The 17,225-nt window shown below is 42.9% G+C and overlaps 1 protein-coding gene and 1 long non-coding RNA gene across 2 annotated transcripts in view; one reads left to right on the forward strand and one right to left on the reverse strand.

Annotated features, from left to right (window-relative positions):
• LOC306926945 overlaps window positions 1-17,225 on the reverse strand; it is a 251,928-nt gene that overhangs the window by 5,534 nt on the left and 229,169 nt on the right. The window lies entirely within an intron of this gene.
• On the forward strand, window positions 10-16,360 carry aasdh (aminoadipate-semialdehyde dehydrogenase). Its single transcript, XM_079505303.1, has 16 exons — window positions 10-217; window positions 1,095-1,390; window positions 2,461-2,581; window positions 3,381-3,667; window positions 4,294-4,486; window positions 4,597-4,841; window positions 5,294-5,400; window positions 7,150-7,322; window positions 7,556-7,883; window positions 8,375-8,493; window positions 9,922-10,459; window positions 10,975-11,235; window positions 11,848-12,011; window positions 12,765-12,890; window positions 13,872-14,006; window positions 14,670-16,360. The coding sequence occupies exons 2-16, from the start codon at window positions 1,155-1,157 to the stop codon at window positions 15,066-15,068; spliced, it is 3,432 nt and encodes a 1,143-aa protein (XP_079361429.1). The 5' UTR covers window positions 10-217; window positions 1,095-1,154; the 3' UTR covers window positions 15,069-16,360.

Below are 17,225 nucleotides of genomic sequence, written 5' to 3' on the forward strand. Positions count from 1 at the left end.
ATAATCATTAATTTATGTTCCTTGAACAGCTCACAATTATTTTGGTGTTCATATAAAGTTAGGTGCTTTAGAGAGATAACAACTAGAGCAAAAATAATGCGGAAGTTAAGTAACGCTCAGCGTCAGACGAGTCCAGAGATGGATTGTGAAGAACCAGCAGGATCTTGTGGACAGACTTGCTGTCAAACAACTGCATGGAGACTCCAGAAGACCACATGTAAATAACCTACAGGATCTTTGTGTAGTCTATCAATGTATGGAATGGATACTGTTACTGTTTAAATCACTGGCCTGACTAGTTCTGAATCCAAATATGCATCTTGAAATGAAATGAAATGAAATCTATATTTACCCAGGGTATCTGGGCTAAGCTCAAGAACTTGTTTCCAGCCAGGCCCTGCTCATAGAACACATTTCATCGTAGTGGTTGATGCCTTGTTCAAGGGCATTTCAGCGGTAATTTTAACGTGTCGGACGGCTGGTTCGAACTGGGAACCTTCCGGTATCTAGACCGCGCCGCTATCCGTTCGGCCACCGCTGCCACACCTTCAACCTTGTTACAATGCATGGTGGCATGGCACCGTGCACCAGAAGATGCATGAAGAGGCTACAGAGCTGTCACAGGCACACTGCATGCTGGCACCGCAGTACCAAGTAGATGTAGCTGCTAGCGATGCCTATCTGCATCTAGTATCTTGCAGCTAATGCAGATGTATGGATGGATGTGAAGAATTTACACATGGAACTGTCGCCACGACGGATTTCAATCATTAGATTAGAGTCAAGAGTATTAGAAAAGGTCAAACTAGCAATATGTTCTAATCTGTTTCTTAAAAATGCACATTTAAATTCATGTTCAGAAGCATCTTCCATAAAACCCTAAAGATCTGGGATATAATAAAAGCAAATGTTAAAAGCCTCAATCTGCAATGACTTCAACTAGTTCAAATTGTTTAGGAATCAGTGTTACGTCCGCTAGTGTGGGGGATTCGATCCTTTCGTGTAATTTCACAAATCACAGATTGGGACTTGGACCTGTCAAAGAATTTCAGTGGGGATGTTTGTTTTTGCTTTACTCCCTGCCTGTTTACTAGGATTACAGGATCCAGTCAGAGCTGTAAACACTGAACACTGCATGGGGGCACTGCCAGGAGATGGATGTGAAGAACCTACAGGATCTGGTGGTCAGAGCTGTCTCACTGCACGGCGGCACCAGAGCGGCTGTGACATTTGACAGTGGCTCTGGAAGCTCTGTGTCTCTGTCTTACAGAGAGGTCGTAGAGCTTGGGAACACATTGTCACATATTCTGCTGCAACACTGTGCTGGAAATGGAGGCGTGATTGGATTATACTGTTATACCGATTTATATCTGCCAGTCTGGATTCTGGGGTGAGTTTACATATCATGATATCTCGTCTCTGTCGGGTGGGAACTGGGAACCTCATTATGTTCAAGACTTTTCAGGATTCGAATTCAAAAGCATCAAAAGTAGCAGCTCGACAAGCTCAAAACACAGCGTTCTGCCAATTTTTATGCTTTCGTGTGACGCTGTTAGTAGTATGATCAAGTAGGGCATTCATTTATGAAAAAACACACAAAAAAATAATTCGGAGATAGGAGTTTTCTGCCCGACAGCAAGGATATACTATATGTGAAGTTGTGAAGAATGGGATTTAACACTCAAATTTCGAGCTGTTTTGTGTTTTTACATTGTTTGTGTCTGTATGAGTGCTGATAGAGCTGTCCATTACCTTATGACATGTTCCATACTTAGTCCAGTGGTTCTCATAGAGCCATCCAACTACAGCTTGTAGATCGGTTATTTTTGTGTGCACCACCATTGTGCAAAAGATATCATACAGGGTTCATTGGTTAGCAGACTAATCGATTTATTCTATTTTATAAAAAATATATAATAATAAAGAAAAGATTCAAATTTGTATTCGATTAACCTAGATTGTTCGGTTAAATATCGGTTTTAACTTTTACTGTTATTTTCGGTTAATTGCCAAGCCCTACGTTCAGATGCATATAAGCCTATCTCACAGAATTTCCCCGCCCCCCTTAATACGCCCCCTTTTGGGGTTAGTGGTGATAGCGTGACGTCACTCCATAGACGCTACATGTTAACAGAGGTAATTTAAGAAGTCTACAACTTTTGTTTTCTCAAGGTAAGGTTTGTTCTATCTGTTCGAGCTGATTTACCATCTTGTTTGCTTCATAATAATATTGGTCTGTCACATTTTTACATTAGAAAATGTACTTAGATTCTCCAGAGAAAAAAACGTGTAAATGCTAATGTTAAAGACACCACTATTTACCGGAAGTGGGCGTGAAAAGCGGGCTGTGAGATAGGCCTATTGTTGAGTAATGTATGAAGCCTCAGGGTAATGACATGAAAGTGAATCTAAAAGAACATAGGTCTATAGTGGACCAACTAACATGATTTTCTTTGACAGAATCCTCCAGCTGCCTGCAGCGTACGTACCATTTGACCCAGATGGCCCAGTACTTCTGTCAGCCCGCGTTATGACCCAGTGTGGATTACAGTACTGTGCTCTGCAAAGTGATCTGTTGGAGGTTGGCTACTTTATTTAACTTGACAATAATAAATCACACCCGTGTGAAGTGAGGGCACTCTTATCATCGTACATCATCATCTCATTCCGGCCAATCGGAATTTGCGTCCTCCTTGTGTTTACACAAACACTCAGAATTGTCCATTCATTGTCAATGAATGGCATTTAATGTTTGTGTTAAGGACAATGTTTGTGTGTACACACATACCCCTCAAAAGCGATGATTTTATATATAATTTTTGAGTGGTGCAAACCACTCCAACAACCAGCTTTGTCTGTATCTATGTTTGTGTCTATGTATGTGTGTACCTGTACGTGGGACCCAAAAAAATGAGCATGGTTACTATGGTCACTGACATTACGTCAGACCACAGCTGATCAGGCTATATAAGACCTTGTACCACTCAGTTCACACTGGTGTGATTTTTATGGAACACGTCACAAAGAATGACGTCCCCAGCTAACCAGTGAAACCTTATACCTCAGTTGACCGGCATCCTAGACTTTGTATCCTCCTTTTTCCCTGTACACCAAATTCTTAGCCAACAAGCTTACAAATGTGACATAGTAGCAATGCATCACATTGTGATGATTTTTGATCTGCATTTCTTTTTCAAATAGGTTTGCTTATTTTCACTGAATGTTCGCCCATTATGATGATATTCACAATTAATAACAATTTTACAATATACAAAATCCCAGTGCATATTCAAAATATTCATTTCAAAATATCAATATAATACTGATATATTGCACCGCCCTAATCTGTTTAATTTTATGTTTCTACTTTCCTCACCAAGCGATTCCAGACGGTCTTCTCCGAACTAATGGAGATGGAGGTTTGTGTGAAGTTGTCCAGCTACAACCTGACCCTCGTACGTGTCCAGCTGCTGGCAGCAGCTTCCGTTGCGGACCACAATGCAGCACCGCAAACTAAAGGCCAAAGCAGGCATCATGCTGATGTTCTGGCCAAGGACACTGGACAAGAGGACTTGGCATATGTGCTCCACACCTCTGGAACAACAGGGCTTCCAAAGACTGTGAGGGTGCCACACAAGTGTATAGTTCCCAACATACTACATCTCAGGTTCGTTCCAATTATTTTGGTGTTCACATAAAGTTAGGTGCTTTAGAGAGATAACAACTAGAGCAAAAAGAATGCGGAAGTAAGTAACGCTCAGCGTCAGACGAGTCCAGAGATGGATTGTGAAGGGAAGACATATTTCAATATTCTAACCACACCTGAGTGTCTATTAAAGTAATGTTAACTCCATATACACATACAAAACAGAAAAAGTATAAAAATCACGGCACTCCATCTTTCAGTCTGGTGTTCCTATTATGGTTTATAGATCAGCTATTTTTTATGTTCAAAAATAGTGGAAATGGCAGATCTACAAGCTAACTGTATGTTGCACTGACACACATTGTGAGCTTGTTTGAGCTGATTAGTTAAACATTGTTGAAAGTATGAAATAATTAAGTTATGGCCTGTTTTTGCCATAGTAGACTAGTTATTTTATTATTGGTGTCAGTCTTTGTAAGTCTTTTTTTTATTTTTTTGCATTATTTGTCATATCTGCCTTAAAAAAGTTTACAAAGCCTAAAAACTAATGTAATTTGTATTGATAAGCTATTGTATGTTCCGATGTTCAATGCCCCCCCCCCCCCTCTAATGACTGTAGAGGATGTGGTTTTCTTCTCTGTGTTCAGATCCTTGTTCCAGATTACTGTAGAGGATGTGGTTTTCTTGGCCTCTCCGTTGACCTTTGACCCGTCCGTGGTGGAGATGTTTCTGGCTCTGTCATCGGGAGCTTGCCTCCTCATTGTCCCCACTGTCATCAGGAAAATGCCCCAGAGACTTGCTCAAATACTGTTTAACAATCACAGGCCAACTGTCCTACAGGTAAATACACAGTACAATCTATATGTAAAAAAGATGGGTGTAATTGATAAGTCGTGTTATTTCACCCAGGCCCTGCAGAGAAATCATTCTTCCTTCCTGCTCACCAACAGGTGACTCCTACTCTGCTGGGCCGGTTCGGTCGGCGCGCTCTGCGGGAGCAGGTGTTGTGCACTGGCTCCTCTGTGCGTGTGTTGGCGCTGGGTGGCGAGGCCTGCCCCTCTCCGGCCCTGCTCAGGAGCTGGAGGCAGGAGGGCAACCAAACCTGCATTTACAACATCTACGGCATCACAGAGGTTTCCTGTTGGGCCTGTTGCTACCGAGTCCCAGAGAGTCTGCTGCTGCAGTCCAACAGCCAGTGAGTGTGCTCTCTCTCTACTAGGGTTGTTATGGTTAAAGATACAACTAAAGACTCAAACTAAAAAAGGAAAGAAAATATTTGTGGACTGGAAATCTTGTAACAATTTTGTAACAATACAAAACGAACTAAGATATTTTAAAGATATTTTCGTGAACAGAAATGGCAGCTTCCTTACTCAGATTTCGGGAGCTGTAGTTCCAGATCCAGACTCTATAGCATTCGGAGATTGTGGAATAGTTGTCTGGCTACGCGAGATTAATCTCATGTTGAACACAGACACAGACTTGTATATGGTTAGGCGCAAGCTTGGCTCAGGGAGGAGGACGCCCCTGCCATGCAGAGTCCAAGGCACTTTGGGTGATAACATCATATCCTGTGTTTGTAAAACAAACCTTACACTTGTTAACTTTGCTAGAAAGAAATACAAACGACTCGTGTTTATTTCCCAGAGCAGAGTGGTCCATGCCATTAGGAACCCCTCTGATGGGCACCAGTGTGGAAGTAAGAGATGACCGTGGCTGCATTGTCACCGAGGGAGAAGGACAGGTGCTCATAGGTGGGAAAGACTTTTGGTTCTCAACCGTTCCATGAGACCATGACCAAACAAATAATCATATTTAAACTGGGGACCACCCCCACTCTGACATGCTCTTGGAATTGTAGGAGTTGAGGCATTATAATGTTTCGTTTGACTTGGTTCCACAGATAAATATCGTAAAAATAGCCGATCTACAGATCTTGTAGATCATTTTTTTGACCCCCCCAGGGGTCATTGGGTGAGTTCCAAGGGACACTTCACCCTTTTGGCAAAAGAATATATGTTAATGACGTTTAGAAGATTTAGAACACTGTCCTCGGGGTCTTTATGTGTGTAATATGTGGTTTTAGATATTTTAGATTTTAGCAGTGAGCCCAATGTCTCTGATGTCAGGGACATTGGGCTCACTTACTTCCTGGACTACATCAAGGACTGTCTAAAGAGGACGAGACGCGTCCGAGCGATTCCCAAGCGCGAGTTGAATTTGGAGCACTGTGATTGGTTGTAGGAAGTAGGAAGCGCTGGGCTGTGTTTTGGACCGCACACAAGTGTTTATGCCTACTAGTACTCTATGACTAATACTAACCCTATCTCTAACTCTAACCTAAACATAACCGCAAGCAACGCATCCCTCACCAACCTTAATCCAATCTTTTGAATGCACCCCTCACCAACCTTAATCCAAAAACTATTAACGTACCCCTCACCAACCTTAATCCAAAAACTATTAACGTACCCCTCACCAACCTTAATCCAAAAACTATTAACGTACCCCTCACCAACCTTAATCCAAAAACTATTAACGTACCCCTCACCAACCTTAATCAAAAACCTATTAACGTACCCCTCACCAACCTTAATCCAAAAACTATTAACGTACCCCTCACCAACCTTAATCCAAAAACTATTAACGTACCCCTCACCAACCTTAATCCAAAAACTATTAACGTACCCCTCACCAACCTTAATCAAAAACCTATTAACGTACCCCTCACCAACCTTAATCCAAAAACTATTAATGTACCCCTCACCAACCTTAATCCAAAAACTATTAACGAACCCCTCACCAACCTTAATCCAAAAACTATTAAAAATTCCGCAGTAGTAAAAGAGGTGGCGGCAGTGGGGCGCGAACGCGTGAAGCATGGTATTACAAGTCGGCGTAGTAATCGACTAGGCTAGCGAGGCAGCTGGCATAATGGGGTTTTGTGTTTGTATTAGAAGGTGAGGTTCCGCCCGCGCGGGCGGCGCTTTCCTTGGCTACTAGTAGTAGGGCGGGGCTTCACCCCGCCCTACTACGCGTGGCCGGCGTGGTGCAACGAGCGCTCCTTCCCGCAGAACCTGCTTGGGAATCGCTCGGACGCGGACGAGACGCGAATGCTCCTACCCACAAGTAGGAGCATTGCACCAAAGCATTATGGGAATTGTAGTCCAGGAATAAGTTAGCCCAGTATCCATGACATCAGCAACACTGATTTCTTTGCAAAAAGGGTGAAGTGTCCCTTTTACATAGCTTTACAATCATTTTAATCACTTAAATACATTGTAGAGGATGTTGCCGGCTATTTTTGAAAAATGTTTGGAAAATGTTGAATTATTTTGATAATTCTTTTAACAAAAATCTTCTCTTCTTGGGGTCCCTGACACAAATTGTCCCTTTTCAGATGGGGATCCTCGGCCAATTATATATTCATTTGGGGGTCCTTACTTGAAAAGGCTTGAGAATCACTGCCATAAATGACACAGTTGTCAATGACCTTCATGCAGGAGGACAGGACAGAGTGTGTCTCCTGGACAGTGAGGTGACAGCTGTCCCTGGGACAATGCGCGCCACTGGAGACTGGGTGGAGGTCAGGGACAAACACATGTACTACCTTGGACGAAGAGACAGACTGGTCAAACGCCACGGACAACGGGTCAACTTGGACAACTTACAGCAAGTGAGACTATTATATTTTTTATTACAAATACAAGTTGTTCTTACGAGGTAAAGTTTTGTTTCGAACTTGTGGATCTGTTGTGTTTTTGATGCTTTTGTGAGACACTGATATGATCAAGTAGGGCATTAATTAAAAAGAAAAAAAACACACACACACACAAAAAGTTAGAATAATTTCTGCCTGACAACAGCGATATGATCTGTGTCACTCCAACATCCTTATTATTTGTCCAGGTCTTAAACGGTCTCCCTCAGGTGGAGATGTGTGCTGTGGGTCTACAACACGAAGGCTCTGGGCTGGTCGCCTTTGTGGTGCCGTTGGCGCCCGGGGCCCGAGGAGGGGCAGCATCCCCTCCTCCACCATCCGACCGCCACGGATCCCCGGCCTCCTCTGAACACCAGGGGGATCCGCCCTCCTCCACAGATCATCATCTTCATCACTTCATCACTTCAGACAGAAGCCTGCAGAAGGTCATCCTTCAGCAGCTCTCTCTGCTCCTCCCTGGTCCCAGCGTTCCAGACACACTGGTGCTTGTCCCAGCGCTGCCACTGTCTTCTCACGGTGAGTAGGGCCAAAACTGTCTGTTATCTTCTTATGGCCTATTCATACTGCCGTTTTTTGGCGATAAGGTGACCACAGCAGTGGTTGGGGAAACTACAACATGACACAGACTCGCCTCGGGTGCATGTGTTTAGTTAGACATAAGAACAGTCGGACACACCACGAGTCAGACACCCTCCCCAAACCCTAACCACCTGTGAGCTTGTAGATCAGCTATTTTCACTATTTTTAAACGTCACTTTGTGCGACATAAAATAACGCTCATGTGGTTAATTGATTTGTTTGAGAGAGATAAATAATATATATATTATTTATTAAATCAATTTGTTTGATACATTGTTGTACCCTACCCATACCAATGAGCACCAGGCAGCAGTCGGTCCCTTTCAATTGCGTTCAATTAATTATCTTGTGACACTGGAGAGACACATTTTAATTTGGGAGTTATGTCCAGTAGCCCTGTTGTTTACACAAACATTCTCCTTCTGCAGGTAAGGTAGACATGGCTGCACTCATGAAGATATACCAACTGCAGAGGGAACGTTTGAAATCCGATGCTACACTTTGGGATTTGGTCAAACTAAGGCGGACACTTCAGTTCCTGTGGCAGGTACAGACTGTTTATAATCCACGTTAACCATTTAAACTCTATATCACACATGGGCAGCAGCATGTGGCCTGAGGGGCAGACCCAGCTCGCGGACCATCTCAATCCGTCTCGCCTTGTCCTCAAAGGAAAACAACCCCCCAACCCCCCCAAGAATCTAAATGTTGAAAGGCAGATGAAAGAAAAGTGAATTGAACTTCATTCCAATTAATGGAAATTAATATTAAATATGAATTTACCATTTTAATACTTTGACTTCATTGACTTCTATTGACTTCAGGTATGCACTCAAATGGTAAATATTCAATTGTGAAACAGTCTGCTTTGATTCCATCTTTATAGCGGAATAATGCAATGTGTTTCATCAGTGACCTAGGAAATGAAGCATATCAGATACTTGGCAAGATATAAATTAGGAGCAGGCTAATTAAGCAAAGGATAATTGATGGGGAGCCGGTCATTAATGAGAAATAAAACCTGACAGGGTGATTGGAAGCGGAGGGGTATAAAGCAATCTGGCATGTCTACCGAATTCAGTTTAAACATAATTCAGCAATGTGAGTATAGTCTGGTGGTGAATGTAGACAGCCGGAATGTAGACGGCGCCCGGGAGCAGTATGGGTTGGCGCCCCAGCCTGTGTCTTCCGTCAAGAGGAAGCCCAACAAACCCACGGTGAGGCCTTTAGGAGGGCCATTCAAGCCGCAAACGGAGCCTGCAGCACCACCGTTGCCCAGGTGGAGCCTGCAGAACCATTGCGGCTCAAGAATCCACCACTCCTGAATGAATTGCCTGCTGCTGGGAGTCTGGTGCAACGCACAGGTTCTGGACCTGGTGAGAGCAGGAGTGGACCTGGTGAGAAGTAGAGGGGCCTGTACAGGAGTCAACCCACAGAGCCTAGTCTATTCCATGTGCCAGATTGATCTACCTCCCAGTCCCGGCAGAGTAGTTCCGGAGCGGCAGATTGTGTGGCCCTGGTCTTTCTCTAATGGGACTGATCGAGGGTAGCTACTGGGACATAAGTCGGGACTTGATGGGTCACATGACTAAGTGGGATACATAACTAAGGATACGTCCCAGGTGCATCCATGCAATGTTTTATTTTTTTTATTTTTATGATTACAGTATTTGTTTCAATCTTCAATTCAGTGGTCCAATGTGTGGCCATTTTCTCACTTTATCAAAGCCATTACAGCCCTTTGGAAAACAATACTGATTACCCCTGTCCTACAGTATATATATCAAACATAACTAACTAATCTACAAGAACGTGTCGCAATGCATTGTGAGCTGATAGATGAGCTATTTTTGCAAAATATTCAGCTATTTACATCTTGGCCTATTATAACATGCCCAGAATACGTACACTAAGGTATACTGTACGTGGTTAATATACTGTCTGCATTCTTCTACTGTGTGTTTACATTTGACAGGATGCTCTAGGTGTCAGTGAAGACAAACACATTGAGGACGATCGCAATTTCCTTTTCAGCGGAGGAGACTCCCTCAAGGCGCTGCGCCTGTGTGACGACATCACGACCGCCACAGGAGTGACGTTGGCGGGACTGTTGGAGGTCATCCTGGACGGATCGTTTGCCGACATGGTTCGCCACGTTGCAGGAGGAACCCTGGCACTCCCGTACGAGAGCGGCTCCACACCCGGGGCCAAGAAGCGTCTGGCAGCGCCTCTCTCCGTGACACTGGCCAAGAGAGAGTGCAAAAAGGGCGGGTCAACGCACTACCCCGCAGCTGCAGAGCAGATGCACCGAGCCGACATCTGTTCTGTTAAAGTTATAAGGCGGGCAGGCGAGGTGTCTGAAATGAACATTAGCGTTACAGAGGCCGCTGTGAACTCTCAGTCAAATATAGTGGGACAAATCAGTGGTAAAGACTCCAGTGTGAACACAGATGACAGTCATTCCCTCACAGTAGGACCCAGACAGCACAGTGCTAATGACACTCTTCACCAAGGTTATTATATATATATATTATATCCACTCATTATCAACCTTGGCACAATTTCTCTCTACTCACTCTGTCTCTTTGGTAGGCTATGGCCAGTTCAGAAACCTGCCTACCAATGACTACTGCCTTTCTCTTCCTGGAAAGTTGGTATGCTAACAACAAAAGACATTTTGAAATCTTTTTTGAAAGATTCCTGAAGATTCCTGAACTTACTAAAATGTCTGAGACACAGAGTGCATAGACAGAAATGGTGGCATCTTATTATGGGCATTTTGTGAGGACCAATAATGAGGACCAAGTTATAAATGTGTCAAGTGGCAAAGTGGGGTTCACGTTGACCCTTACAAGTCTGTGTGTGTGTGTGTGTGTGTGTGTATATATATATATATATATATATATATATATATATATATACATACATACACAGTCACACACACACTGTCAGAGTATAGGGGGGGGTCCTTAAAATAGAATTGTTTGAGAACCTGTGAACTCTAACCATGCTGTTCCCTGACTGACAGAGACTGGTGTTGTGGGCCTGAGTGTGAGTTGGCGGTCGGACACGGGCAGGTGTGTGGACGCCTCACCGGTCATCTTGGTGCAGGGAGAAGGACCAGGGGCAGGTCAGAGTCCAGAGCGTGCCACAGTGTTCATCGGCTCTCACTCCCACAGGATGCAGGCTCTGGACCTGGCCACCGGGGAGATCCTCTGGGAGCGAGTCTTGGGGGACAGAATCGAGTCCTCCGCCACTGTGACTCGGTGTGGAAGACTGGTGGTGGTAGGTCAGTGTCACAACATGATGAACTTGCCTGTTAAATACACCGTTTATTACAATTTACAATTAGCCCTTCACTAAATCCCACCCCAAAAAGCGATTGTCCAATGCCAATCCAAATAGTTTAGCAACGGTTGCTATGCAGGTCAAGCTTTCTTCACTGCTAACGTGCCTATTGGACAAGGATGGGTTGGGGAGGGACTTAGTGAAGGGCTAATTTAGGCGTTTAGCAGACTCTCTTAATCCAGAGCGATTTACAGTAAGCAAGTGTTGAATGATATATTGTAAAAAAAAAAAAAATCAAAAAACCTAAAACCTCGAATCAATTTGAAAAACTTTATAACTTTTTAAATAATGAAAGTTTCTATTTGAGAACATCTCATAAGGAAACAATTAAATAAATATAAACAAATATATTTAGTATATTAAACTTCAATGCGTGAAAATGACCTTTAACTAATATATGCAATGAACAAAATTGCAAAAGTAACAATAAAGGTTATTATAAAAACAGAACTACTTGAGGTTCAAGTAAAAAACAAACAAAGTCCAGGACTCATTTCTATTGTAAGTGACAGTAAGTCATGTATAATGTGCAATGCTGTCGTGATGCTCTCAGGTTCCTACGACGGCTGTGTGTACTTCCTGTGCGTGGCGTCCGGGGAGACGCGCTGGGTGTTTGAGACGGGGGACGCTGTGAAGTGTTGTCCTGCCGTGGACCCCCTCACAGGCCTGGTGATGGTGGGCTCACATGATGGACACCTTTACGCCCTGAACCCACAGGTGACCAAGGATAAGGATGCGCTATGTAGTGTCACTGTTTGATATGTACTTCAGTGACAGATATGCACAAGAGACAGACTAATGCCTAATGTACTGTATGCTCTGTCGAATGACAGTGTCACACACCTAAAATAGACGATATACGTCGCAGATGTGAACGCATTGTGAGCTTGTACATCTGCTATTTCCGTTGTGTGATGTCATCATATGACTTAGTATTTAAGCTTATGTGGACAAAAACAATGGCAACATGAGTAGAGTTTCATTCTGTTCCTCTTGGAAGATACACCATTCAGATTTGTATTTTATTTTATGTAGGTATTCATTTATTCCGCTCAGGAGTTAAAGGACCACTTTATTCCATATAGACTGATCAGCTGTGGTCTGATGTCTGACGTAATGAAATCACACCCGTGTGAACTGGGTGACCATAGCAACCATGCTTATTCTTTTTGGTACGGACAGACACGTAAACTGACAGACACGTAAACTAACAAAGCCAGTTGTAGGAGTTGTTTACACCACTCAAAAAATTGTGCCATATTATCATTCAGCATTAGTGAGGACCAATTGTATGAACATAAGATTGAAAATGGGTGATGTCGTCAACACATTAACTGCCAGGTATTAAGTCATTATTTACCTGCTTCACTGCCAGTGTTTTTATACTCCTCTTTTGAGATCCACAGCATTTCCATGGCCTAATGATGCATGTCAACCCTTTTTTTTAATTTGAGAATGATCTATCTGCAGGTTGGTCAGTGTGTGTGGCGGCGTCACTGTGGGGGCGGGGCTGTGTTCTCCTCTCCTTGCCTACACTCCTCCCATAGACGAGTGTACGTGGCGTCACTGGGAGGACACCTCAACTGTCTCAATGCAGTGAGTCCACATTATCCATTCACAAGCCACACGTTAAAATATATATCCACAAACGGAAGTCCAATGCGCTTTGGCCAGTTGTAGGTATAGGTTGAAGGGCTCCATGCTCAACAGTGTGACAAAAACAATAAAAAGAAAGAAAGATATATGGGAAATTCAAAAGAGACAAACCAATTTGACTCTATTTGACTGAAATAGAAGCAAGTTGAAACAAAACGATAAAACGTGCTGGCCCAGTCAAGTGATTTTTTATAAAAAATATAAGGAATAAGTATATATATAATTTCATTTTAAGGTAATTCTGCAATCCATAATAGTCATATCATTGGAACCCAATGATTGTGCAGGAGGCACAAGCGCCACATTTTATGCTATGAGCTTCATGCAATACCTCTTCTCAACCAGTAGGTGTCCTACTCGACCACATACTGTAGTATAAATGTATTGTAGACCAGGGGTTCTCAGCGTTTTAGGCTGGGGACCCCCGGAAATGCTTTGGCCATGTCTCGCTACCCACCCCCCTCCCCACCCCCAATACAAATTGACCGCTACAATAACCTTAATAATAGAGAAAATACATCATAAATAAATACTGAAGCCAGATATAATCATTAAGGAAGGTTTATGCATGCCCTATGTGTACTTGACTCTCAATTTCCATTTTCCAGCCATTCAGTTGCAAAAAAAAGGAAACTTTCTTTTTTTCCCTCTTTTTTCCTGAAATTAATCTGTCCGACCTGTTGTAGACCACTGGCACCAGCATTCAAAAGCTGCCCTCAGATCAGCAAATTAACATGGTAGTATTTTAACCTTGGTTGTGTGTGCTGCCTGCTGTAGGACAGTGGAGAGGTGCTGTTATAGTGAATTTTAACCGTGTGTGTGTGTGTGTGTGTGTGTGTGTGTGTGTGTGTGTGTGTGTGTGTGTGTGTGTGTGTGTGTGTGTGTGTGTGTGTGTGCGTGTGCGTGCATGACCTGCTGTAGGACAGTGGAGAAGTGCTGTGGACACACAGCAGAGAAAGACCCTTCTTCTCCTCTCCCAACGTGTCGTCTGGTGGTCTCGTCGTGGTGGGCTCTGTGGACGGCAACATCTGCTGCTTCATTAGTACAGGCACACCGGTGAGATGGACGCTGCTCAGTTATTCTTATATAGGCCGTGCACTCCCGCAAGCCCTACCTCCCCGCTCCGCTGGCTGCCGTGCCCACCTCCGAGGTGAATAGTCTGGTGACACTGACGGAGGTTACTCCATGGTGGGAAATAAATATTGCCGATAAAGTATAGTTTTAGACCACGACGGAGGAGCGACGTCTCTACCGAACTTGAGCCACAAGAGACACCACCGAGTGCGCTAAGCATGCGAGTTGCCGTGTCGAGCGTTGCGAACATCTATTCATTCTCTACTTCATAATACATCAAAATAGCAAAATGTTTCACAAATATTTATTTTTCTCTTCTTGAAGCATTTTGTCCTTTTTGTATAAGTACACTATACAAGTATAAAATAGGGCATCTCTCAATGTGTCACATTGTAGATAGGCAATTTCTTTTTTTTTCTTTTTTTTAAGATTAGACCAATTGAAGCAATTAGGAGCATTTACCATGAAACGCTAATGGTCTCGGATATTAAAAACAAAGGTTAAAGCCTTAGTACGTGATTTCTTCACCCATTTGGCAGTATACGTAGAACAGCAGGAATATTTATTATAATACATTTTATATTTATTACGATATTTTATTTTGTTTAGGATATTTTATTTTACTTTAATCCACGTTTTCTACAGGTTTGGGAATTTCTGACCAGAGGACCTGTCTTCTCATCGCCGTGCTTCACGCCAGACCAGCGCAGGGTGCTGTGTGGATCCCACGATGGCAGCGTGTACTGCCTGAACTGCACCGACGGCTCCCTGGTCTGGAGCTTCCACACCTCGGCAAAGGTCTACTCCAGTCCCTGTATGCTGGACGCTGGTGCTACCAGCTGGCTGGTGGCCCTGGCCTCCACGGACGGGACCGTGTGGCTCCTGGACGCAGAGAAAGGAACACTGACGGCCTCGCTAACTCTCCCCGGAGAGCTGTTCTCTTCCCCTGTGGCGTGGGGGCGTTCCCTTGTGGTGGGGTGTCGCAACGACTACGTGTACTGTATGGAGTTGACGGTCGGCAGCGAACCACAAAGGAACAGCTGAGAGATTCCTTTTGGCAGCGATGATACTTTTTATTTTTGCAGCGAAATGGAGTGTCTCAATCTTTTTTTAATTTCAAGGACGCCCAGTTAGATATGCATTAGGCCATGGACCTCCCTTTACTTTGTTTTTCATCTCTCCGACCCCAATCTACACTATAAAATCATCTGTGCTAATTTAGCTCTGACAGTATACAAATGTTTGTAACCAAATGGACCCTTATAGAACCTTTATCCATTTGGTTCTATCAGCCATTAAGCTGGGCACCCCCTGGCCTGTCCGGAACCCCCTCAAGCACCCCTGGGGGTTCGCGGACCCCACTTTGAGGACAGCTGAAATAAAGACTTGAAACAAATGTTTGCGTGCGTGTGTGTGTGTGTGTGTGTGTGTGTGTGTGTGTGTGTGTGTGTGTGTGTGTGTGTGTGTGTGTGTGTGTGTGTGTGTGTGTGTGTGTGTACCGATTCAGTGGACAGTCCTTCAGCTTCAGACATCAGTATTTAATTTACATTATCCATAACATTTGCATCTCTTAAGAATTTTCTCATGAATACCCTCTAAGTTTAACAAAAAAGAAAAGTGCAATTATTACCAAACTTTTTTTCTTTTCATTTTTTCTTTGTTTTGTTACATACAACACTGTGTACACTACACTATTGTGCACGACCAAAGTTAAAAACAAAATGACAAAAGTGACTTCTCCTTAATAAGCCAGAGTTATACTTGGTTGTGCGACACTGACGCTGCAACCAAGTATAAATCACCCTTTAAGGTGCCTCGATCTCTGACCGAAGCTGGGGTAAATCCTGCCTCTTACATACGTACATACTTACATACATACATACTTACATGTCATACGTACATACATTCTTACATACATACATACTTACATGTCATACGTACATACATACTTACATACATACATACTTACATGTCATACATACATACATACTTACATACATACATACTTACATGTCATACGTACATACTTACATACAGACATACTTACATGTCATACATACTTACATGTCATACATACATGCATACATACTTACATGTCATACGTACGTACATACTTACATACATACATACTTACATGTCATACATACATACATACATATCATTACACTGATGAGTGAGAAAGTTTGTGATTTGTAGATGAGAACACGTTGGCCTTCCTTCAGTAGCAGGAACACCGTCCTACCAAAACCAACAGGCTCAAATCACATTTTGTCACTGGGCAGAAACCTCTATATTCTAACTTTTAGTGTGTGTTTTATGTGTTTTTCTTTTTTTCCTCCTTTTAAATGAATGCCCTACTTGATCATACAGCGTCACACACAAGTATCAAAAGTAGCAGATCCACAAGCTCATTTCGAGCATGTGGATAATATGTTACTTTTGAATTTGAAATCCTGCAAAGTAACAGAGGTTTCCACCTGGCAGAGATGATTTATGAGAAAGGTAAGGGCCTATGCTACGCGGCTACGCCTACTAACCATGTGTTACGGCAGGACAGCTACGAGTATTGTTATGTTGCAGCAAGCAGTAGGGCTGGGCAATTAACCGAAAAATGTATCGAAAACTGTTATTTAAGAACCGATAACCAACCTATAAGTGAACAATCAAAGTTTTTTTCTTAATGTTTGTTTTCTTACATATCAATGAATTAATAATTGACTACATTGATTAGTCTGATTAATCTCTTGCATGCATTATTCTTCATTGTACAGTTGTGTGCTGTGCTTTGTGATTTTGACTGTTTTGTTTTATAATCAATCAAAAGTTTGAAATAATCGTGATATTGATGTGAAGTCATATCGCCCAGCCCTAGCAAGCAGGTAGTCTCTCTCTTAATAGCAAAAGCAAAAAAAATTACGTTACCACAGAATAAGTGAAAGTAATGTGCAATTCACAGTTAAATGCCCAATAACACTTGTGGTCTTCAATGCTGTGTTTTCAGTGCACCCATCCATGTGATTTGACAGATATTTTTTTTTGTCGCAGAGTTTGACTTATACAAACAAGATTCTAATAACTTCATCATGGCAAATTGTAATGAACGCGTCTTTGACAGCTGTCACAGTCATCACGGACACAGTGAGAGTTGTTAGATTAAGTAGGTTTTCGAATACGAGTAAAAAAAAAGGCTTTTGTTTTGTA

This window comes from Electrona antarctica, assembly GCF_951216825.1.
Source record: "Electrona antarctica genome assembly, chromosome: 7".
NCBI classification, from domain to species: Eukaryota; Metazoa; Chordata; class Actinopteri; order Myctophiformes; family Myctophidae; genus Electrona; species Electrona antarctica.

Coding starts and splice junctions, on each gene's coding strand:
- aasdh (XM_079505303.1), top strand. CDS start 1,155: ATGGATGTGAAGAACCTACAGGATCTGGTGGTCAGAGCTGTCTCACTG. Junction 4,842..5,293: donor CTGCTGCAGTCCAACAGCCA/GTGAGTGTGCTC, acceptor TTTATTTCCCAG/AGCAGAGTGGTCCATGCCAT. Junction 7,323..7,555: donor ACTTGGACAACTTACAGCAA/GTGAGACTATTA, acceptor TTATTTGTCCAG/GTCTTAAACGGTCTCCCTCA.